This window comes from Triturus cristatus, chromosome 9 (genome assembly GCF_964204655.1).
Source record: "Triturus cristatus chromosome 9, aTriCri1.1, whole genome shotgun sequence".
NCBI lineage: Eukaryota > Metazoa > Chordata > Amphibia > Caudata > Salamandridae > Triturus > Triturus cristatus.
The window spans coordinates 709,263,105-709,288,496 of NC_140592.1; the positions used below are offsets into that span (position 1 = coordinate 709,263,105).

The 25,392-nt window shown below is 46.7% G+C and overlaps 1 protein-coding gene across 1 annotated transcript in view; it reads right to left on the bottom strand.

Annotated features, from left to right (window-relative positions):
* SART1 (spliceosome associated factor 1, recruiter of U4/U6.U5 tri-snRNP) overlaps positions 1 to 25,392 on the bottom strand; it is a 698,390-nt gene that overhangs the window by 529,546 nt on the left and 143,452 nt on the right. The window contains exons 2-3 of the mRNA XM_085625869.1: positions 18,674 to 18,728; positions 8,785 to 8,840 (exon numbers count right to left, since the gene is read on the bottom strand). Coding sequence (XP_085481995.1) covers positions 8,785 to 8,840; positions 18,674 to 18,728 — 111 coding nt within the window. The remainder of the gene's footprint in view (positions 1 to 8,784; positions 8,841 to 18,673; positions 18,729 to 25,392) is intronic.

A 25,392-nucleotide genomic window follows, 5' to 3' on the forward strand; every position in this document is an offset into this window, starting at 1 on the left:
CGAGTTGGAACATCTTCGGGATTGTTGACGGAGGCAAGCCGAAGGTAATGTTGGCTGGCCCCGTAGAGGTTGCTGGAGCTCCGATCGGGCCGGAACCCGACGGGTCTTTGAGGGCCGCCGTGGTTTTGTTGCTTTGCGTCGCAGCAGGCCGCACTTGGGGCGTGTTTGAGGCTTTGGCACCGGGCAGGTTCGTAGAGCCGGGCGTGGATTTTTTCGGTGCCGGCGGGTCCTCGAGTCGAGGTGTGGAGATCACCGTCGACGTCCTCGATACGTGAGGCATCGGCGTCGTCGAGGGAGCGACGCGAGTCGAAGCAGGCGGTATTGCCCTCGGTGTCGTTGGCGTCGGTAGCCGAGTAGGTTTCTCGGTGCCGAAGGCCTTTTTCCGTTTGTCGACTCCGATGTCGCCCGCTTCCAGTTCGGCACCGAAGTCCCTCTTGGTGCGGTCGGTGCCGACGCGTTGCGCTGGCGTCGAAGGCCTCGATCCGACCAGCGCCACTTTCAGTTTCGGTTTCGTATGAACGGGAGCAGCTTTCGGTTTCGGTTTTGTGGTAGGGAAACCAGCTGGCTTATGCAGCAATGGCTGCCGCTGGACGTCCGAGGCCGGGCCCGAGGGCGGGGCCGAAGAACTACGGGATGGGTCTCGGGTAAGGCCCGAAGGCGATCCCTCGACCGGAGCCAAAGGCTGTGGCGCTGGTGTGTCTTCGGTTTGAACAGGTAGGCCTTGTTCATCATTGGAGCTACTCTCTTCGGCCCCTAAGGCCTCCTCGCCGTCTCCTACCTCGGTGTCGTCTTCACCTCTGCGGAAGAGTGACTCGTCGCCCTCGTCCGATCCGGGGTCGTGTTCGGAAACGGGACTGGAGGGTATGACTTCTAATTCTTCGACGTCGGCCTCGTCGAAGATGTCTGTTGGGGCCGGTGCCGCGTGCCGCGCCTCGAGTCTCGCCGCTCTTCGGTTCCTTAGAGTCTTCTTGGAACGGAACCGGGCACAGGCCATGCATGTCGATTCGTCGTGGTCCGGCGAGAGGCATTTGTTGCACACCGGATGGACGTCGATATGTGGGTACTTCGCATTGCATACCGGACACCTCTTGAATGGCGTCCTGGATTCCATCGTCGCAGTAGTCGATGGACAGGCAAATGCGAAAGAAGTCGGTGCTGAAAGTTAGTAAACTAACAAAATGCTATCGAAACCCGATCGATAAACAGTACCGACGCGAACTAAAGGCCTTTTGGCCTCGACCAAATATTTTCCTAACTTGAGCTAAGATAGCACATCCGAACCCAATGGCGGAAAAAAACAATCTGAGGATGGAGAGGATGCCCATGCGCACTGTAGTCCAGGGGAGGAGTCACCTATCCAAGGATACTTCGAAGACTCTTCCAGGACAACAACGTGCAAACATCCGGACCCAACACTAGGCGGCGATCTATGCACAGATATGAATTCAGCAGCCCACATGCCTCGAACACTATGTACCCAGGGCATAGGTACCCCAGAGGCCTCCCAGGGGCTGCAGCATGTATTGTGCCAACCCTGAGAGACCATTCAAAATAACACCACAGGTCTGCTACAGCAGCCTGTGTAAGATGGTGCATGCACCCCTTACTTAGATATAGGTTCACTACATCTATCCTATTTATCACTGCACATATAAACCTATCCGTCACTCCTATGGCAGGCCTTATCAATCCTGAAGGCAGGGTGCTGGCTTTTATGGGAGAGGGAGCACCTGCATAAGCAGAGCCCCTGTGCAGCCTTCGGAACCTATTTTCCGGGGTTGTTTGTGATGCAGCCAACCATATATACTTAAGTGCATTATAACCTTGCGGTAAATGCTAACTTGAAAAAGGCTGCATGGAAACATGTCGTGTTTGGAGTCAAACCCTTGGAATCATACCTCCCCGCCAGTAACTGACGGGGGAGGTATGATTCCACCCTCCTAGAAGGACAAATGCGATCTACCGGGCTACCCGGTACCAGCTTTCGCGACCTGGGCATCACAAAATGGATGCTGCCAGCCACAGACACGGGTCTGCCCTCCTGCTGCTGGACGAAACTCTGGCAGGTGAAGGTGGACAATAGGTTTCCTGTCACATGGAGGTGTGACCATCTCCCAGACAGGTTTTAGTGTATTGGGGCAAGGTGGGTGCACTCCAAGAGTGCTTTGAGGTCTGCCCTGGGGGCACATTTGGTGTCCCTGTGCATAGTCCACCTCAAACCGGTTGCAGGAGCCATTTGCTCCTGCTCTGGCGCGAAACTGGACAAAGGACATGGGTGTAGCCACCACTCTGTCCTGACCCTCCCATAGGTGGGTCCCCAGAGTTTGTCCCACCCCTTCCTTGGGTATAAAGTAGGAACCCCTGACTACAGGACATCAGATTTACCTGGACAAAACTCTGCTACAGAAACCAAGTATCCTTCGACCATTTACGCTTTGCTGGACAACTGAAGAATCTCCCTTGGAGTAAAGGAGTTACTCCCCTTCAAGGCAGGCACCTCAACGTATCTGACTTGTTTGCATCTTTGCAGCTCCTGAAGGACTCCGAAGATTTGGGAACACAGGAGGTGGGTTCATAAGCTTCCCCGAGGCCGACCAGAGCCTCAGCAAACCTGAGACCCGCAGCCCTCATGCGGACCGTGCAACCCGTTCCCCTGGACACCATGCACATTTACAGAAGCATATGCTTTTTGGCGATCCCTGAGGCCGTGCTTTGGGCTACTTGTAGTCCAGACACCGAGCAGTGATTCCACCGAAGATTACTGGCCTACACTCCACGAGTGTTCGGTGGGCTGGTATTTTGTGATTCCTCTCGAGGTCCCTGCACGATCCCTGGTCCGTCAACCTGTGGGTCCCTGAGAAGGGAACTGTAACTTTCACTTGGCTTTCCTGGTTGCTCCAGACGTGCCCTGACTCTCCATTACTTGGGAAGTCCCCAGGACCTTGCTGGTCCCCACCGAAGCATCTTTTCTCTGACCGCGTGGGTTGCAGTTGCCAAGGCTTGTTGGTCTCCAAGCCTTTGGCAGGCTTGACAAGCTAAAATGGTCTCTGCAGATGAGGCAGTGTATTTCCTGCTGCACCCTAATCACATTCATCAGGATTGTGAAACCTGCCAGACTTTGTAAATCAAAGGATTGAAGGGCATGGAGAGAAGGCTCTGTTGAGCTGTAAGAAGTGCACTTCATTGCGGCCCCTTCTTCACAAAGCACCCAACAGAGGAAACAGGTGAAACTAGATTTTACTGAAGAAAAAAGGGTGAAGACCTTCACTCTGAATGCCCTGGCTAACCCAGATAGGACATTTTTGGTGCCCTCTGCTAAGCAACAGAGCGAGTATCCTCATCAACAAGTTTGTTGACTAAAATGAAGTCTGTTAATCATCCGCCTTAGCATCTGGTAAACCACAGTGAGTGTCCACCAGTAGAACAGCCCACTTGTCATTAAAGAAACCATTGTAGACGGCAGCACATGATCAGCAACGGAGACCCCTTCATAATTGGCTAACTGGTTGTCAGACTCAAAATTACTGTACATACTTTCATCTGGTCAATCAGCCAGGGTTCAGCCATTAACACTGCACGTACCATATATCAGGTGAAACCTTCGCCAAGGAATACACCTACATTAACTTCATACGGCCTACAAGATTACCCTGCACAATCTACTATTCCCCAAGAGTATATGTGTGTGAGAAAATGCCTCATTCTGTATTGTCTTGCCAAGATTTTGGACGGCTGATGCTGGTTTTTAAACTCAGAGTGCAATGAAGCCTACTGAACAGACCTCAGTGCTAGTGCGGTGACTCCAAAAAGAGTACGTTGCATTGGTTATACACAACAGGCATAAGTTGGCTTGCCTGCAAGTCCCTAGTATAGGGTACCCAGGGCATGTAAATTAGAGTCACCCCAGGAATTGCAGCACTGGTCGCTTCACACTGTGTGGGACACAAGTAAAACAATTCTACCAGTCCGCTACTGCAGACTGGAAGAGTAGTTTTAAACTGCTAGCCCAACTTTGGCATTTAAAGCAATGGCAAAGCCAAACCACCCTCTGCAATATGTGCAAGTCACCCCTATGGCAGGCCTACCAAAGCCCTAAAACAAGGTACAACTTATTTTACAGGACGTACATGTATTTTACATGTTCTGGCAGTAAAAAAAGCACACAAACTTGTTTTTACTGTGGAAAAGCTTGGTCGCCCCATGGGCGAGTGCAGGGTTGCATGCTGGCCCCTCAGCTGTGCTAACTCCTAAACCACACGAACAAAGTTAATATTCCAAGGTATCAACCAACTTGTTACATTATTTGGACTTTAGCATCAAGCCGAGCTTAGAGCAACAAGTTGCAGTGTGCAAGTTTTATAAAGTTGCCACTTTGTTGCCTTTAGTCTCCTGTGCCCTTAAAGGCTGCACAAGGATCCTGTCCCCAAGACAGCTTACTGCCCTTCTGGGGAGACGTGCTAATGACTCAGAAGAGGAGACAATAGAAGCCTGCACTCCCTCCTGCAGGAAGTCAAACAGAGGTTGATCAAAAGGAGAGCTCCACAGGACAAGCCGCCTTTGAAGGGCAAATTGGTAACAATTGGGAGAGGGGCGGCTCCAATGTTCAGGTAGACAGGCTGGCACTAGGGAACATGGAAACCAGTTGCCGACCCGGCTTTCCAGAGGCATGTAGCCCCCTTGTTAGCCACACCTCTTGATTGGGCTAGGGTGCTGTGGAGGCCAAGAGAGGGGTTCTGCCAAGTTGGGAGTGGGCAAAATGGTGCATCCTGGGAAAGCCAGATGCCACACTTCCCAGTAAGTGGTCATAAGGAGGGAGGGAACCTAGTAGTACATTGGCTACTGACAGTGTCAATCTTGAGAGCACTTTCTAAGCATAAAAAGGGTACCCTGCCACCTAGAACTCAGATCTTGATAGGACAGGAAAAAGGACCAAAGGAGGACTACCCTGCTGCACCGAGGGACCAGAAAAGAGAGGTGGACTGCACCTGCTGGTCCTGGTGGCTAGCAAAGGAGAATGAACTGTGCTTGCTGTATCCAGCTTGTGGAAAAAGTCCTCTCCAGAGCCCAGCCGAAGCAGGAGACTCCAATAGTCAGTTGGCTGACCTCCTGTTCGCAGCACAGGTCCATAACAGCTGAAAAAGTCTTCTTGGGCAAGTTGGTAGTCCAGAACTTCATATCACGGCCAGCTGCTGCTGTGCAGTACCAGAGACTAGGACCAAAAATGCAAAGTTGCACGAGGCCGCAGGATCCAGTAGAGTTGGTGGAGTGCAGCTTTGTTGCCCTGAAGATGAGTTATCGCCCAGGGAAGGATTTGGCTGGGACTGCGATACCAGGCGAAAGGTAGCCCAGTGGAAACTGGACTTCTACCAGGACTGAGAGGACTTCGGGGGACGTCGACCCTATGACCAGAACGGACTATCTCCCCCCCCTGTGGACCGAGGAATAGCCACAAGAAACCACCATTGCATCTGTAGTGTCTGGTGAATGAGAAATTACAGACTGCTTATGTCTCCTGAGGGACTCCGTAGAACTGTGGCATAAGTGATAGAGCGGAATACATTGAAAGAAGGTTTAGAATCTTGAGTTTGCAGTTACACACCCTCGAATAAAGACTTAAAAAATTAAGCTACATGTGTGAAATAGTAATTGGCGGTTACCCAGGCTGGGGAAGACACTACAACTGACGACGAGTAAGAATAAGTAACCCAAAGATCAACAGTGCTCCCCCCAAAGACCTTGCTGTGGTCTCAGCAAACTGCTTGTGCGTACCACGTGTGTTGCAGTCGAAGTACAGAACCGACACTTTATGCATGTGGAGTCAAACACCAACTCTAGCTGAAATAAAGAAACTGAAAACAACAAAGCATTGCAAAGAAATCTACTGTCAGTTATCCAGAACCAACTGGTTACACCGTACATAAAATTACAGCGCTGCTATGCAATATACAGTCATTTGTAATCCGGAGCATTAATGCTAAAGGCAGATACAGCCAGGTTTTCAAAGAGCAGCTATTAATAATCACAAGTTGCAAGATAACGTTACAATTTGAAAGTGGTGAAGACAAAGTGCATGCAAAGACATGTCAAAGAATAAACCAGTTCTTTACTCACAAGAACCTGGGTAAAGGGAGTCAGTACGACCTCAGCACCAGGTGTCACAACCCAGGCAAAGTACAGGCGTTGTGCATATGACGCAGATGGGTCCTGCCAAGCCAACTGAAGGGCAGTGAAGGAGGTCAGAACAGGAACATAACAGTAGGTGACAACCAAAATGGTCGCAGGTATCTTAGGAATACTGAAACGCAGTTTGTCTAATGGAGGTTAAGACAGAGGCCGTCATTTCTAAAGTCATAAAGAATGATTCAGAGGCCAGCACATTTCAAGGCCCTAGAGATAGCTCACACTAACAGAGTCAAGATTAACCACTGAGGGAGCCGGAAAGAGCTCCACCCTCAATTTTAACCTCTCCCAGAAATGGTTACAATGCTGGCGCTTTTCTGAAACCACCACTACCATTCTATGCCGCCAAAAAGCTAAATATTGGCAATATATAGATGGACTGGTTGGATAGAGACATTTGATGATTTCATCAGTGCACTTGAAGAGACTGATAACAAAAAAGATCATCAAGTATCTCAAAAACCTAGCTGGCGACGGTGTAAAGGAAGTCATAAAGAAAATGCAGCAAACTGAAAAAGATGGGTCGGGGAGCTTAGTGGACTAATGCTTCCACTGTAGGGGCCTGAGTTCAACCTCATTGTCACAGGTTTAAATCCCAGCTGGTCCACTCAGCCTTTGGCCCTTGTGAGGTTGATAAAATGAGTAACATTGAGTTGGATCACAATACAAAATCTGTTATTCAGGGCCAAGATACCCTTCTGGGTGAACATGTGCTTTACAAATACACGTTATGTTGTGTTTATGCAAGTCAAAATAAAAGACTAAAGGACACAAATGGAGATCTACATGTAAAAAGAAGCTGTGTTTTAGATGTGGTTTCTCGTTTCCACATGAAGGTAAATGTCCCACTCTTGGACAGATATGTAAAGGTTGTGAGAAGGAGAACCATTTTGTGATGGTTTGTAAAGCGAAGGAAAAGGTACGTGCATCCCGGTGCAAAGACAAAATGGCTGCCAGAACGTTCCAGAAGCAACGTTCTACACACACCCACAAGATCAAGCGGCGATATCAGTTGAGACCAATCGACACTGAACAAAGTCGATCATCATCCAAATCCGGGTCAAACAGTTCTTCTGTATCAGTATTAAGTGAAAGGGATCAAAATGATTGTGCCACGACAATGCTTATCTCAGAAAAGCATACACATGTTGGAATGGCCGGTTGTGAAGAAACATGTCAAAGAAAGATCAACATGCCAAAGCACCAAAGTCATTCAAACATTGTCTGAAGATTACACTGAAAGTAAATGGTTGTTTGATACCTTTCATTAGCGACAGTAGTGCATCAATAAACCTTATGCCTGTGGAGAAGTACAATTAACTGGTTGGGAAAACCTAAGACTTTGAAAGTAAATTTGAACATTAATGAGGGCGTAGGCCCTGTTCCTCAGAGACTTAGATAAGTTGCTTTTCATTTGCAAGAAGCGTTTAAAAAAAGAACTTGCTAAGGTACAAGCGCTGACAATTGTATTTTGAAAAAAAGCCCGACAGGTTTCAATTAACAGAGGGAGAGATGTAGTGTCTTGCAAGACAAACGATGGAATTCTTTTGTTGCCTGAGGAACTTCGTAGAACTGTTATGTAAGTGTTAGAGCTGAATGCATTGAAGGCTGATTTAGAACGTTGAGCTCGCAGTTACACAGAGACGACAAAAATACATGTAAAACTAAGCTCCTTGTGTGGCATAGTCATTGGCAGGTACCCTGCTGGAGAAGGCACTACAGCATTCACAGCTTCCTTGAGCATTTTCGGCATACGGTATCTCTTGTATCAGGACCACTTCCATAGGAAACCATAGTAAAGGAAAACAGAGCCTGGAACTGACTGAAGACTGCTTCACCTGCTGAGGTAGAGGTTTCTGAGGATCTTGCTCAAACCCCTTACTGGACAACCAACTGACAGGTAGCCAAAGTAAATTTAACTGACCGCCATAAAACTAGCCAAAGTTTTTGTTTAAAAACTTTCTAAGTGTCAAATTTGTTGAATGTTGAATATGTCAGTGCCTGTGCGCGGTTGAGTTAAATGTTTGCATTTACTATTCCTTGTAAATTCTATAACTCTGGAAGCATCGAGTGGATCTTCATTGTGGCATCTAAAAACATTAAAATACAGTCTAATTTAATAAGTAGGTGTCGGATTTCTTGACTGTCTTGTGTATTTCAATTGCTTTGGCACGGTTTATATGCTTTACACGTGTTCTTTTGTGTAAGCCTTGCTGCTTAGAGCCACCACTACCCAGGATCGATCTAGGGGTTTGATAAACAAAACTTGCTGGTCCTAAAGGGGTTGTTAAGTTTATTATACGGTGAGGTCGCACAACTACAACAATATGTAAATAAATAAAATTTGCATGTAAAATAAGATTTTATATTTCATACTGAGAAATGGCAGGCTGATGATGCAGAATACTTCAATCAAGCATGTTAATTTAGGACTAATGATTGCTGAAGAAATAAAAATAAATGATGCTCTAATTTTTATTTTGAAAAAATGTTGGCAAAGAGATTGGAGGAGGAAAGCAATAACTGTAAAACCAATGCAAAGGAAATATTAAGATAAGCATTGTAGGGTACCAACAACAATATACACATCAAACAAAGCCTCACCTTGTTTCACTGTGTTTAATTCCAGAGGTTTTAAGCCAAGCTTTGCGCGTAATTTGCTGCAGAAAGAACAGAAGAAAGATTGAGGCCTGAAAACAGCTATGCAATATAGAAAGAAACATGCCAGTTCAGTATACTTTTTTTGAACATCTTCTATTTGTTTTTTACCCCCTTTTAGTCCTTTTTTTGTCCTCTGCATTTTTCCTTTGAGGCCAGAAGTCCCTTCTTATGCATACTCACTTTGGGAGCCGATGCTAGGAACGTATATTTTCACAGTCATCTCTGGAGCCAGAATATGGTAGTTGTTAAAGAACAAGTTACTTACCTTCAGTAATGATGCATCTGTAAGAGACATAAGTTAGTTATAGATTCCTTACCTTAGAACTACCCCCAGGCGTCAGACTGGATCCGGAGGATTTTTTCTCTTAGCTGTACCCCTGCGAGTTGGTAGGTGGCGTCGGTCGACAGTCTGTCGTCGGCTACGTGGTTACCGGGATGACGTTGCGGTGCTTACTTAGACACCGCCCCTGCACGCTGACGTCAGTTCTGACATGACTTTCTACGCCAAAAGCGCAGAGCCATGAAAGACACTGACCACTGGTACGCCATACTAGGGCCCTGTAAGGAAGTCCTATCCCTGGAAATCAGTTCGCAGAACGAGGAGGATGGGTGGGATGGTAAGGAATCAATGACTAACCTATCTCTCTCACAGATACATCGTTACCGAAGGTAAGTAACTTGTTCATGTGAAAGAGACAGTTATAGATTCCTTCCCTTAGAATAGATACCTCAGCAATACCAACTCCAGAGGAGAATCTGCGAACCAAGTTCACACCAGAAAGTCCTGGAGGACAGAATGGGCAAAGTAGCCATCCCTCCGGACTCGACTATCCAGGCCGTAATGTCCAGTGAACGTGTGCATATATGCCCACCTGGCCGCATGGCAGATGTCAATAAGTGACTCCACGTGACAAAGCAGTAGCTGCTGCGGAAGCTCTAGTAGAATAAACCCACAGCCCCCCCTGGAGGCTCTTTTTTCGCTAAAGTGTAATAAATCTTTATACAAAGGCCAACCCATCAAGAGATGGTATACTTTTGAAAAGTCCGACCTTTCTTGGCACCCACATAGCCACCGAAGAGTTGATTGTCCACTCAGAAATCTTTAGCGCGGTCAAGGTAGAAGGACAGCGCTCTTTGCAGGCACTTAGAGACAAGTGGAATGTGGATATGGGCCTTGAACAAACAGACAAGGAATGGGGGAAATTCTGGAATACCCCAAGAAGGTATCTCGCAACCCAAATTTTAAACTTATTCAATACATGGCGGTACATAGAGCTTATTTGACTCCAGATAGATTAAACTAAAGGTTCTCAGACATGGCAGACTTATGTCCCCGTTGCCATACACAACACGCGGATTTGCTACACATGTTGTGGACATGACCACGATTGGTACCCTTCTGGGCAAATGTGCTTAAAATACTGAATGCAGTGGCGCCTGTGGCGGGGGTGATACACTCTACTATTGCATTTTAGGATTATGTTCTGATCACAAGAAGCGGGATGTGCAAGCCCGGTTTGCCAATCTGGCATTGATCTTGGCAAAACAGTCACACGATACGATGGAAGTCTGCATTGCCCCAAACAGCTTTGGGATGGCATAATGAGGATGTTAGATGGGGCAGAGATGAAAGTATGGAGATCAAAAAAGGGAGGAAAATAGAAGCTTGCGAAAGAACCCTATTTCGTAATGGAATGCAATGTTGGAGCAGTTTATTTCCACCGAACTTTCACTACATTGAGAATTGGTAAAATTAATAAGCTGATTAGCATAAATATATGTGCACAACTGTGTAACGGACCCGCGTGTACACAATAATGCCATGAAATGTATGCCTAAAGGTTCGACAAAAATGTCTACTGGACAGAACCAGATATGCCTGCCGACCTATGTTAATACTGTAGTGAGTCTGGGGTAGAGAGGGGGGTGGGACTCTATTGTTATTAGTTTAAAGGTGGCGGGTGGGTAATCTCTCTTTTGGTTGCATTGGCTCAATATGAATGTGTAGATATGCTCGCTGAGTGTCCAGATGACCTCCAAGACTCACTGCTATTGATGCTAATGTACATATCACCAAATACACATACCAAAGTGTGAATACTGTCCCAACACTAGGCAACTCTTTAGTGATTCTGGCACTGTCATTTCTAATGCCTTTTCTTTTTGATTTGTTGTTCTTGAAAAACTAATAAAATAGGTCTATAAAAAAAAAAAAACAGGTAGAAGGACAGCGCATGTTTTGGGTGCAGACGGTGGAGTCTCTCCTCCTCCTTGAAAGGGTGCGGAGGTGGAAAAAAGGTGGGCAGAGGGATAGTTTGTCCCATGAGAAAAGGAGTAACTACTTTAGGATGAAGCCCTTGTTCCTTCCCAAGCACCACTTTGTCTGGATACAAAGAGAAGAACGGGAGCTTAAAAGAAAGAGCCTGAAGCTCACTCATTCTACGAGCAGAGGTAGTGGCAACAAGAAAGGTAGTCTTCAGAGTTAGGCGCCTGAGAGGACAGCTGTGAAGAGGATCGAAGGGAGCACACATAAGGTGAGTCAAGACAAGGTTCAGGTCCCACTGAGGCATTATGAAAGGAGATGGAGGAAAGAGGTGAATAATGCCCTTAAAGAACCAAATAACAATAACGGACTTGAACAAAAAGGGCTAATCTGGTAGCTGAAGAAAAGCAGAAATGGCTGCCAGATGGCTTTTAAAGAGTGCCCAGGGCAGAGCCTTGCTGGGCCAAAGAAAGAAGAAAAAGAAGAGCCTCAGAAAGAGGGGCGGAGAGGGGATCCACAGCCTTTTCTGTGCACCATACAACAGACTTGTTCCGACAGGCGTATGCAGTCTTAGTGGAGGGTCGCCTGGCTGCCAAGATGTCATTACAGACTTCGGGTGGAAGGTCAAAAGCGGTCAACTGTCGCCGCCCAATCTCCACGCAAGGAGGTGGAGGCTGGACAAGTTTGGGAGGAGGACCATCGCCTGCTGCTGCGACAGAAGATCCTCCGAAGGGGCAGTCTGACCAGAGGATCGATGGCCATGCTCAGGAGCTCGGGGTACCAGACTCTTCGTGCCCAGTCCAGGGCCACAAGAATGACTTGGGCCCAGTCGAGCTTGATCTTCTTCAGCACTCGGGGTAGAAGTGGTACAGGCAGAAAGGTGTACAGGAGGCCGCAGTTCCACTCACGATAAAAAGCGTCACCAAGCGAGTGCCGCCTTGGAAACTCCAACACACAGAATTGCTGACCTTACGTGTTCTCTTCGGTGGCAAACGGATCTAACCAAGGCTCTCCCCACTGCTGAATGAGACCTTGCACCACCTTGGAGTGAAGACTCCATTTGTGATCCACCAGCTCCCGACGGCTGAGTTAGCCCGTCCTGGCGTTCAGAGAATCTGCCAGGTGTTGAACCACCAGGGTAATGCCCTGATGTTCAGTCATGTCCAAAGGCGAAGAGCCTTCTAACAAAGGGTGCACGACCCCACCCGCCCTGTTTGTTTCAGTACCACATGGCGGTGGTGTTGTCTGAACACCTGCACTGCCTTCTCCTTGAGGAAGGGAAGGAATGCCTTCAGTGCCAGGCGAATCACCCGGAGCTACAACAGGCTAATATGGAGCCCGGACTCTACCGGAGACCAGCCTCCTCGATCTCCGCCTCTCCCAGGTGGCTGCCCCATCCCAGGAGTGATTCATCGGCCACCTCCTTCACATCTGGTTGAGGAAGCAAGAGGGATCTGCCTCTGACCCAATCCAGGTTCATTAACCACCACTGCAGTGTTTCCACATCTCGGAGGGAACTGCGCAAGTAGGCAGAAAGATTCCCTTCTTGCTGCACCCACTGGAACTTCAGGTCCCACTGCAGAGCCCGCATATGTCATCTGGCATGATCCAGCAGTAGAATGAAGGAGGCCATGAGGCTGAGCAGCCGCAGGGTCATATCCAGGATAGAGGCTGAAACATCGGTCTCATAGCCTGAATATCCCGGACTCATTGTTTGGGAGGATAGGCCAGAAACTGCCAGACAGCCCTGATGAAAAGGAGTGACTGAGAGCGAGTCAGGTGTGACTTCAGCACGTTGATAGAAAACCCCAGCGAATGCAGGTGGTCCACCATAGTCTGGAGGTGGGAGACGAAAGCCTGGGGCGAGCCCGCCTTCAACAGCCAGTCATTGAAATAGGGAAAGAATGGAACCCCTGATCTGCACAGTGAACTGCGACCACCGCCATCACTTTCGGGAAAACACGAGAGGCACTGGTAAGGCCTAAGGGGAGCACAGTGAACTGAAAAAGGTTGCAGCCTACGGTGAACCGAAGGTACCATCTGTGGGCTGGCAGGACGGGAATATGGAAATAGGCATCCAAAGCCACTATCCAGTCTCCAGGGTCGAGGGCAGACAGAACCGGGCCAACGTGAACATTTTGAACTTCTCCTTGCAGAGGAAGCGGCTGAGAGCCCTGAGGTCTAGGATAGGACGCAGGCCCTTGCCCTTCTTGGGCACCAGAAAGTAGCGAGAATAGCAACCACGATCTACTTCTGGTGCAGAGACCCTTTCGATAGCTCCCTTGGCCAAAACAGCAAAACCTTTCTGGCGGAGAAGCGCCAAATGATCCTCTGACATGCGATTGGAAGATGCTGGCATGGAGGGAGAGGTAGTCTCGAAGGGGAGGGGCTATCTGCAAAACCCACTTGTCTGAAGTGATGGCTTGCCAGTGGGGGGAGGTGATGGTGAATCCTGCCACCCACTGGCCGCTGATGGGCCTGAAAGTTCGGACTAGGCTTGTTTGGAGGATGCTGCGGGGCTGGAAATGGTGGACTGGCCCATCCTCTGGCTCCCAGACCCACGAGGTCACTGGGCCCCACGTCCTCAGCCACGCATAAGCTGGGCAACTTGCGTGGACAGGAGGCTAGACTGGGCCGGACGTGGTGGGGGTGCCCCTTCTTTAGCCACAAAAGGGGCGAAAGGCAGACTGTGATGGACAGGAGGATGCCGTGAGGCCCAAGAGTCTGGCCATGGCTCGAGAATCCTTAAAGCGCTCCAGCGCCGAGTCGGTCTTGTCACCAAAAAGGCAACGGCCATCAAAGGGCAGGTCCAGCAAAATTGCTTACATTTCCCCCGAAAAGCCAGACGTCCTCAACGCGGTGTAGCGCCAAAGGGCTACCAACGTGGCAATCGTTCTGCCCAGGGAGTTGGTGGTTAACCAGTCCACAGCGAATTGTGAATTTTGCTGCGTCTCTCCAATCTACCACAGCTTGAGAGAGAACGGCCCGGGCCTCCTCAGTGCACTAAGGCAGCATTTGAGCAACCGTATCCCAGATTGTATGGGAGTGTCGGTCCAAGAGGCATGCGGTATTCACGGACCACAGTGCCAAGCTGGAGGAAGAGAACAAGCGCTTCCCAAGATGATCCAGCTTCTTGGATTTCCTGTCTGAAGGAGCAGAAGGGAATGCACCCTTGGAAGAAGAAGCTTGGACCATCAAGCTCTCAGGGGAAGGGTTTTGGTTGAGGAAAATGGGATCGCCCAGAGCTGGACAGTGGCAGCTAGCAATCGTCCGTTCCACAGGAACTCCTGTGCTGGGCTTGGACTACGTGCCAGAAGGAAGTCCGTGGTAAAAGGGGTTCTGAGGAAGTGGCTGCAGCTTGAAGCACCTGTCAGGAAATTCGTCCCAAATGCCACTGTAGAGAGTTCCAGGTCTAAGGCCTCGACTGCCCTACGCATCACCACAGCAAAGGACGCTCTCTTCTCTGTAGCCACGTTGGGGTGGGGGGTTGGGGGGGGGGGGGGGGGGGGGAGGAAGCATGCCAAGATCTGGGCAAGTGTTCAGACCACTGGCATCACCCAATTCCTCTCTCCAGTCAGGTTTTTCCAGCCGGACTACCAAAGGGTCCAGGGGCCTCACACAGTCCTCATCACCACCTTCAGAGCAATAGAGAACAACTGGGATGAACAAGGGAATAGAATATCCTCCAGCGTCTGATCCGACGTCGGCCCGGCTGCAGGTCCATCCCGCAGGTGAGGATGGGGACGGCGTCAGTCGGGGGCACGGCCGACGCTAGAGGAGTCATCGGCAGAATCGGTGCCGGGGAAGGTCGAGTTAGATTGACCGGTGTTGATCCGGATCCAGGCCTGGATCCACAGGGGTCCTTTGGGGCCAGAGCCGCCGCTATCGAAGGCTCAGGGCCCCCGACCGACTCCACGGGGATCAATAGCGCACCGGCAGAGTCGGGCTGCCCAAAGATACGGTGGAGTGCTTCATAGAACGTACGAAGTAGGGCAGGGGACGCCCCGGCTCCCGGAAACAGGGGGAGGCGCGGAGTCGTCCCTGAATCAGGCACCCGAGATGGAGCCTTAGAGTGACGACGCTCCAGATCCCCCATAGCATCACCCGACCGACAGGGAGAAGTCAAAGAGCAATGATGCTTCTTCTTGTGCTTCGACTTACCAGAGGAGTGCAATGATTTGGACGAGGTGTGATGTCTTGAGACATTCCCCTCAGGTGGGAGAGGCATAAGCTAACTTCGGATTCATGGCCTAGCAGTCGGAGCACAACTTTGGGTCGTGATTGTGCTCCAGATATGAAATGCACACAAAGTGCAGATCCTTCACCGACATCAGTTTGTGACAGACCTCGCAGGGCTTGAAGCCGGTCCGATGATGGGACATCCTCGGTGCACCAGGAGTCGATGACTCAAAAAAAGAAGTCGACAAAAGTAGAGTAAAAAGAAAGAAACTTTGTCAAAAAGTGACTGAAAGGGTAAACTCTCTCCGGAGCTGCGCTAAGCTGGCGCAGAAAAAGAAAGAACTGACATCAGCGCGCAGTGCCAGCTTCTAAGTCGGCAACACAATGTTGTCCCGGCGACCATGATGCCAACGACGGGTGCGGAGTCGACTGACGCCACCTACCGAATCGCAGGGATACTACTTAGAGGAGAAAAAAAATTCCGGATACAGTCTGACGCCTGGGGGTAATTCTAAGGTAAGGAATCTATAACAAACTCTCTCTCTCAGAAAGGCAATAACTGAAATGAAAAAGTATGTACTACTTGGAAAATGTGCTGTCTCATGGCAATCATGAAGGTTCACTGAAAGAGTCCTCATATTCCTTTATTGTTCAGTATCAAATGTGTGCCATAATGACAGAATGGAAGGGGGGGGGGTCAGTCATTGGGCGCCCAAAGTGTACCCAATTCTATTGTCTAATCAACTCAAGCTGCCCGATAACTGGAAAATGTTCTCTGTACATCCTTGGGGAAGAAGTCTATTATCCTTCCCTTTTCACAGATACAATAACCACAAAATACTGGTAGTGACCTTATCATGCCATAAAGTTAAGGCACTGTGTACCTGCTCTCTTGGCTGGAAAAGGTAGTCTTAACTTTGAATCATTGAACTATCTTTCTAAACTATAGGATATTGAAGACACTGACATTTTAGCTCAGTTAAAAACTTTAATTTAATCCAGTTCTCAGTGTAACTGGTTAAACTACTGCCCTCAGTGGATGTCCAGCTACTAGCAGTAGTTCTCGCCATTTGAAACTTTAAACTGAAAAACAAATTTCTAATTACAAAAACCCTAAAGTTGAATGTACCAAAGAGGACTCAGAAAAGGCTGGTCTATTGTTAAGTCTATTAGATTATCGATACCAACAGAGTCCTAAAAAGGCTTCCAGATGTTAGGGACTTGTACTGTGCTCTAACAAGACACCAGTAACTAGACTCCTGCATCAGAATCAACTGCCAACACTTGACCACAGACCTGCACCGGAGAGTTTTGGGGGGAGGAGGGTGGGAGGGGGGGGGAAGAAGGGGGCTAGTCTTGTGTATTTGTGGCCACTTTATTTTTTGGTGGAGGAAACTGAATTGCAGAGTAATTACCTCACTGAATGTCAAGGCCATTAGGCAAGCCTGGACCGATAAGGGACTTGGTTTGTCGGTATGGTAAAACCCAGAACATGTTGTAGGGAAAGACCCTGAACCAGGGATTTCCATAGATCTACCTGGGCTTAAGCACATTCCTAAAGGGTTACTTTGGCCAAAGAGTCAACGTTATAGTAAAGCTAGTGCCCAACAGCTCGAGAAACATTTGGGACGGTGCTTCAACTCAAAAACAAGCTAGAACCTTCCGACTGTCTGCACTGACCCTACGTTTAACTGCAAATAAAAGCCATTCTTCTTTCTAGCATTGAAGCTTACGAGCCTTCTTTTGTCACACCATATCTGAATTTCTACCCACAAAGCCTCACATAATTTGCAGAGTAACTTGTTTATCAAGTGATAAGGAATTATGGCCCTGGAACAGCAGTGGTATTTGACAAGATGATAATTTCCGGGACTGCAAGAAAAGGCCTTGCAGCAGCCTCTAAGGAAAACAAAATCAGTATCATAGCTGATTTAACCAAATCCACAGAGCAGCCCCTTCAGTACCACTGCAAATTAGGGACCCTTACTGGCAAACGTGGACACTGGGTGGTCTCTGCAATAGGATAGTCCAATGGACAAAGTAAGATTCTCGATGAATGTTGAGGCAACATATGGTGCTTCTGGATAGTCGTCAACAACAAAATATGTTAACCCATGGAGTTTGATGTGCAAAAAGAGCATCATTACCAAATCAAACCTAACTGGACACTGAAACAGTCCCCTACTATAACATTCCACTACCAACTAGAAGCAGGCCAGACACAAACGGAATACAACAAAATAAACTGTTTTCCTGCAAGCCTAAACTCGACAATCACTCAGAGGCCTTCCTTTGGCGATTTCTGTCTCTCCACCTCAAGGAGGGCATGTAGCTCAGTGAAACACAGGGCAACAGATAAACCTAATGTTCACAACCCAGGTGTTCTCTTGCTCTGCTTGACATTACATGTTTTGTTAAAACTACATAGACAACATAAAAAATTATGAAAATGTTTCAGACAAACCAGAATTTCAGGCCAACTACAAATTCAACCACAGTTTCATACCCAACGTGTATGATAATGGGTCATGGTCAATTAAAGAAGGTGGTTCCCTAAAAAGGATATTCTATTTTATAAATATAAGAAAAACGACACCGAAGATGATCTTTGTAAAAACAGAAAGTACAAACATTGCCAAAGTCAATGACTTTTGGGACTTAGTGATATTGTCCATGGTGTTTAACGATAGTGTGCAGCACGCCCAATGCTGAGCAGAATAGCTAAAGAATAATAATAATCATAATAAGCCTACGATGTGGCTCCACCTGTCATTTGGAAGGTACAAGCACCACGCATGTGAGAGCCTACAAACTTGTGCGGGCGCAATTTTTTGTCTATTTACTTAGAGTAGGGAGACAGCTGGAACACACATGCACTCTTGCGGAGTGCTTAAGACAAAGGAAAAATGTAGTTCACTAAATGCAGTAGTAGGACAGAAGTAAATTGATTGCGCCAGGGGAAGGACAGGTACAAGATGGACAAGGCAAGCCATTGAATAAGAAGCAGGAAAATGAGTGACAGTAAAGCCAACCAATGGTAAGTGATTTGCTCCATGTCTTACGCAACAAGACAGGTGCTCTGCCTGGTAGGCTCAACCTAACAAGGGCAAGACAAAAAAATGTCAGTACACCGACTGTATGTATCTTGTTCATGAGAGAACACAAAGGTAATAAGCATATTAGCACAGATGGTTAAAAGGTCAGTCACAAGGAAAAAATGTATTATGTATGAAACACCACAAATTTGAAGAGGAAACACAACAGACTGCAGTGATGGTTTTGAATTTTTAATGTGCACACACCCACTGAGAGCTAGTTTCTACCACCCATAATGGGCAAAGGTGCAAAAGACGACATAAGCATAATAGTTTGCTTTGATAGCGTACTCACTTTGTTTCTTCAATACTAAGAGAAGCATCACCAGAAGCAGATTTTGGTGCAGGAGCTGTTTTTGAAAACACAGAAAAACAAATTATAAAGATCTTCTAAGGACAGTATTTGACAAAAAGCTATCAAGAAAGTGACAGATATCACAATATTAAAATTCATGACAACAAGCATTGGCAAAGTCAATAGGTCTCGGCAATCTGAGAGCTATAGGCAGTGTACATGTTAATGGCACATCAACGTTACCATGCGCACTCAATGCCAGGAGAGGCCTGACCTCCTCGCAGCATCACCAGCGGTGCGTGTATTGTGCTCTTGCCCCTTCGGGGGGAGGAGGAGCACTGACAGCAGCACAGCAGACATGCATCGACAGAGAAGCAACATCTCCACAGCAGTTCTCCGCTTACAAATGGCATCATGTAAGAACAATGTTACTTACATTAGTTGGCATAATGTAAGCACATTTTTTTTGTCATTGACTTGCTAAATGTATGTATGGAACAATGTATTGTTCCTTCTGAGTATGTTTGTTCCCACTATATATTTCTTGTTCCATCATGTGAAAGGGAGTAATCAAAGGCATATAAAGGAAATGTATGTTGGTGAATATAATGTAGACACTGGTGTTGCCATGCGATGGTGAACCTTTAATTTGATGGATGTGACAAATGAAAAAGAGCACAGGCATAATAAAATAATACGTCAAGAGGAGATGTAAATACAAACTCGCACTTTTGTGTATCTCATAGGGGCTTTAAGTGAGTGCGTGTCTCAAACGTGAAACTGATGTAAAGCCTTTTTTTCAAGTGAGCATTTTGAAAATAAATCAGAATTAGAAGTAATGCTGCACTGGTACCCTGGTTTACTGCTGAAACATTTTTAATTGTGATTGCACCCAAAACGCACTCTAACATCAAAATCACGCTTCTATTACTGCAAGGAAAAGAGTTAATTTAAGTATGCATTTACACAGAAAACAATGTGATTAAAAGCCTTCGTTTAAGAGTATGCTTTCAAATTAAATCATATGCACTCAGAATTCAAATTAAATGTTGCAACGGCAAATCAAAATAAAAAATAAACACAGGATGTTTGAGTAATCAACTTTGATTTGCCGATGCAACATTTCATTTAATTGAGAATGAGCGTGAATTACTTTTACAACATGCACTTAAACAAAGGCTTTGAATTGCTTGATTTTGTTTGTACACACTCACCCAAATAAAGTCTTTAAATTGAAGTGATGCATGTGTGATTTAGCCACGTGTTTTGAAAGTCATTCACAGGCAGTCAGAATTACAAGCATATCATACCATGCCGGACCAGAGTGTTGACATACACCAATTATGTGTAAAGTAGCTAAACAGGCACCCTGGGACAGCGTCTGGCATTTGACCTTGGCCTTTGACTGCACAATAAATGTGACGAGATAAGATTTAAAGGCCTGTTTACAGAAGAGCTTGGACCAGTGAGAAAAAAAAAAATCACGAGCATTGGTGTGAAGTGCTCTTTAACAAGGAAAAAAGTGGTTCCTGAAACAGATCCTAAAATGGAAGCAGTGGAGGGATAGTATAATTGGACCATGCTCTTGGGGAGGGCTGAACACAGGAAAAGGCATGACAAATGTATGCCATGGACAAATGGGGAGAAAGAATAGGAGAGCTACGATGGAGACAGCAAATGGACCCACAAAGTATATACATGTCTATTCGAAACAGCGCATGCACTGTCCAGCCAAGACCTAAAAAGGTAGCAGAGAATTGAGCCAATAGCACCAAACAGAACTTGTGCATTTTTTCACATTGTAAAACAAGAAATAAAGGAGGCTGCTTGTCACGGCCCAAAAAGAGAAGAACAAAAAACTGCTAGCCCAGAAGCACCAACTCTACTACCCCATTGCCTCCCAGTACAGGACATGCTTTCAATCACTTTGCCATCTTCTACCTCGGTCTCCTTTTCCCACAGTAGTACCTGGCCTTCTTGTTGCTGCTTCTCTGTACCGGTCATATTATGTCGCTTTGTAGAGCACAATAATAACCTATGAGGGTATCCAGGCACTTTAACAGGTGTGTAGGCATGTGGTCCCTGCTAAATTATTCAAAGAGCCAGATCTTCAGCTTCTTGTAAAACTCTAGTAGCAAGGAGGAGGCTCTGATGTTTTGTGGTAGGCCGTTCCATGTTTTGGGTACTATGTAAGAGAACAAGTCAATTTTGCTTCTCAGTAACTGATGTCCCATATACCCCAACAGCCCACACTCCCTTCACAATAGTCCCATCATTTCCTCAGTTTGCCATGCTTTCTTCTCTTACCAGCTCCATCTCGGTTCTTCGATCTCTGCCTCCCTCCTCCCACTATTTATTTTCTATCTCTGCTAGGCAGTCTCCCACAGCAGTTCTTACTCCCAGATTCCTTTTTCTACTTTCACTTTCCGGCTTTTAACTACTACAGCATTTTCTTTCTTTACTATACATCGTTATGTTTTGGAATGTTCCTGTGTTTTAGATGGTTCATTAGATTTGTTTGTTACATTTTGTTTAGAGTAGCATACATTTGAAAATAGTCTGTTGAAATCCGATTAAATAATACTACCAAGTATGTACACAGTGGAAAATATAGTTCCCAGGCAATGTGGGGTTATCAAAACAACAAATTAGTACAGGGAATGAGTTAAGTTGGCCTGGAGGGTATCGATTGACTTAGTCCCGAACCTGGCAGAGGGAGTCATTGTAGCATCCCCACTATTGGGGTTGCATGCCTATCCAGTGAGGGTGATGGGCTTTATGAGCCGGTCAAGGTCCCCGAGTGAGTGCTAGGAGGTAGTTCGTCGGTTGGTTTTCCACCACCCGAGGGTGGGGAGACAATATCAGAGCATGGCGACATGAATCGAGCTGCTCCAACCATGCTGGACTCTTCACTTAAAATAGCCTCATGGAATATCGCTGGCCTAAAGGGACGAAGTGGCTCAGAAGACTGGACAGATTTCATAGACAACTAGGATAACTTATTATTTCAAGAGAGTTGAGCCCCTGAACCGATATTTCGGGAAGGCTTTCTTAATTTTTTTAAACCAGCAATCAAGGGTACTAAGGGTAGAGCTTCCGGGGGCCTGGTAATCTGGGTTAAGCAGTCCATTAGTTATAGACCAGTGGAAATTTTGGTTAATAACCCCGATCTTCTGGGAATTAAGTTAATCAAGGAGAAACATCGGGAAATCATTGTTAATATATACGCTCGAGGACATCCCGGTGGGCGATGTCCGGCCATCTTAGAGGAGCTGGATTCTTACCTTGAACTTATTGGGAGGGATAAATTAATACTTATTGGGGGGGGATCTAAACTGTACTTTCAAACCCCTGTTAAGCGATGAGGATTTGGGGTCTGAGGAGGATGCTGTGTGGAATATCCCATCCCTGTCATTAAATAATATCAAAAAGGCCACAGAAGCGGCTCTGCATTGGGCAGGGCTGTGTTTGGAGTGGGGCCTGAGAGAGGCCAATGGTCGCACGATATCTGACAAGGCTGGTAAACCCACATTTGACAATGGGGTTAGCCAAAGTAGAATTGATTACATTCTGGTTAAAATAGAGTACTGGTCTCTCTTGGAAGACATGGCTGTCATTGACCGTCCCGAGAGTGATCATAACTCCTTGTCCTTAAGTATAAAGCTCCCTGGTGGACTTGTTAGATCCCCTGTAGCCTCGTGCATCACTGCAGAGGCTATCCTAACCAATAATAGAAGAAGGGTTAAATGGAGCAGGGTTGTGGAGGACCCCACCCTGCTTAACGGCATATCATTGGAAGTATCATCTACCTTGAATGCCATAGCGAACCTATCTCCGAACGAGGGTGTTATCCACCGGATTAGTGATTTGCACGAGCAGTGTTTTATTAAACTCAAGGCCCTCCTTACCTTACCACCTAAGCTAGGGAAACTAAAAACTCCCAGTTCTAGTAGGAAATGGTATAATAAAAAATGCAGGGAAGCTCATAGTGGGCTAATAAAAGCCATCAAGTCTAGGGTGACCACGGATATTAAAATGGCTCGCCAACGGTATAAAAAGGTCCAGTGGGAGGCGAAGAGGGAGTGGGACGAAGCCCACTGGACAAACTTGCTTGAGGCTTGCCTTTCGTCTAACCAGACTAAGTTTTGGGAAGTCGTGAAATGGGGCAGGAACCCCGACTCCCAAACCCCTGCAAATCATGTACCAGTAGAAGCATGGGTGGACTTTTATTCAACCCAGTTTAGGGACCCAGATTATAAAACTCTTGTTGACCCGGGGATCTGCGTGCCTTTGCCGACCCCCCCCCCACCCCAACATCCTCTGGTGTTTACGAATGATGACTCCAAGACTGCACTTTGTTCGGTTCAAGCGGAAAAAGCCCCTGGGATGGATTGCATCCCGGCAGACTTACTTAAAATCGACCCCCACCTTTGGGTTCCCTACGTTACTCAGCTTGCAAATGCCATTGCTAAGGGGGCTAGGATCCCGGAGTCCTGGAAGGGGGCGGAAATTCTTCCTATATTTAAAAAGGGGGACCGCTCGGCTCCCAGAAACTACCACCCCATCAGTCTCATGGACTCCTTCCAAAAAATTGTTGCCAGGATGGTCCTCGCCAGGGTTCAGGGGTGGATGGAGTCGGAGATCATCCTTTCTCCGATGCAGGCTGGCTTTAGATCAGGTACCAGCACCATTGACCAGGTCTTCAGATTTATTCTGATATACTGGAAGGTGGTGCTGTTGGGCGGCGGGTCTATCTACGCCGCCTTTGTGGACCTAAAGTCCGCCTTCGATCTGGTGCCCAGGGCAAAATTGTGGGCTGTTCTGGGCACCTTAGGAATGCCACAAGAACTCCTTGAACTCCTGGTAAGATTACACAAGGGCAATTTTGCTAGGGTGAGGTGGGGAGGTCAAGGGCAGGTGACGGATAGTTTCCCCGTAACACGGGGTGTCCGCCAGGGGTGCGTTTTAGCACCTACCCTCTTTTCACTGTTTATTGACCAGGTGGTGAAGTTCTTTGCAGACACTCCTACTGATGCACCGACCCTGGGTGGGACTAAATTTCCCTTGCTCATCTTTGCAGATGACACTTTAATCCTATCAAAGACGCGTAAGGGCCTCCAAACGGCCCTAAACAGATGAGGATTTTTGTAAATTAAACGATCTGCAAATAAATGTGAGCAAGACTAAATTTATGGTTCTAACAAAAAAATCGCCCCATAAAGAGTTGTGTAAGCATGAATGGTGTGGGTCTGGAACAGGTGGAGGTTATGACTTATTTAGGAGTAACTCTAGACTCTCAGCTACGTTGGAAGCCCCAGGTTGATGTTCTTCGATTAAAATTTGCACGCCTCACAGGCTGTTTGATCCAGGAGCAAAAAATGTCTCTTACCAAAAGGGTAATACCGGCTCTTAAGATCTATGACGCAAAAATTAGTTCAGCTATACTGTATGGGGCTGACCTGTGGTTTTTTTTGGACCTATCCCCTTTGGTAACAGTCCAAAACAAATTTTTGCGTAATTTGGTAGGACTACCCCAATCCACCCCAATCAAACCTCTCTTGTTGGACATGGGTTGTAAGTCTATCAAAGAGATGGCACGATATCGGTTGGTTGCGTTGTGGAGACAGATTTGGATATCGCCGGATCTAAGTCTCTTTGCTACTGAACTTGCGGAAGTAAGATCTATCCTGGGTTCTAGCAACATCCCTTGGTTCCGTGAAGTGAAAAAAATCCTGGATGAAAAGGGTCTTATCCAACTGTGGGATTCCCCGGGGAGTTCTGTTTTCCCTTCCAAGCAAGCCTTCAAGTCACTGTACTGGGCATCAGTTAGACATCAATCCGTTGTGCGTTCCGATGGCGCTTCCCTTTCTGGCAGATTTCTGGTGCATAAATTAGATCCCTCTCTGGAGAATTACTGGGATGTTGTCACCAAGAGTCTGGACAAAAAATTAAACCACCAGTTTAGAGTAGGTTGTTTGCCAGTAAGGTCTTTTTCCCAAAAATGGGCTGGTAGTTCGAATGAGTACTGCCCCTGGTGTAACGATCAAAAGGAGAGTGTGGGCCACTTCTTCTTTGCTTGTCCCGCTTATCATGCCCCAAGGTACAAATGGATTAGGCCCATCTTCCAACGGATGAACATCAGTAGATGCATAGAGGCGTTGTGGGCCCTAAGAACTAACACCTCAGAATTGGTTGTAATTGGGGTAGCAAAGTACCTAGGGTGGGCTTGGGTTATTAGAGCCAGACACTATTAATTATCCTGGTTTTTCAATTGTAACATTGGGTTTTACTCCACTTTATACTGCATCTTTAAATACTGTTTAATTCTTTCTTAAATCGTGCATTGCTATGCACTAATATGGTGTTTTAAATAATTTGCATGTATGATTGATTGATCTTAATATTTTTTTAATGCAATTGTCTTTTATGATATAACAATCGAAATAAAGACGTATGAAACCTGAGTTAAGCAAACAAAATGATAAAAAAAATTACAAATTTAATTAGGAAAACATATACAATGTCATATTCTTAAAAATACATGATCTAATGTCACCAAAAAATCTAATTAAATTACAACGATGACAGAAATAGAATCTTCTAATGACATCAATGGATCTATTAAAATACAGAGGTGGCAGAATTAGGTTTCTTCGACGCGCGTTTCGGCAGCAGTAGCCACAATACACCTAAAATTTAATTAAAACAGTATTTAAAAA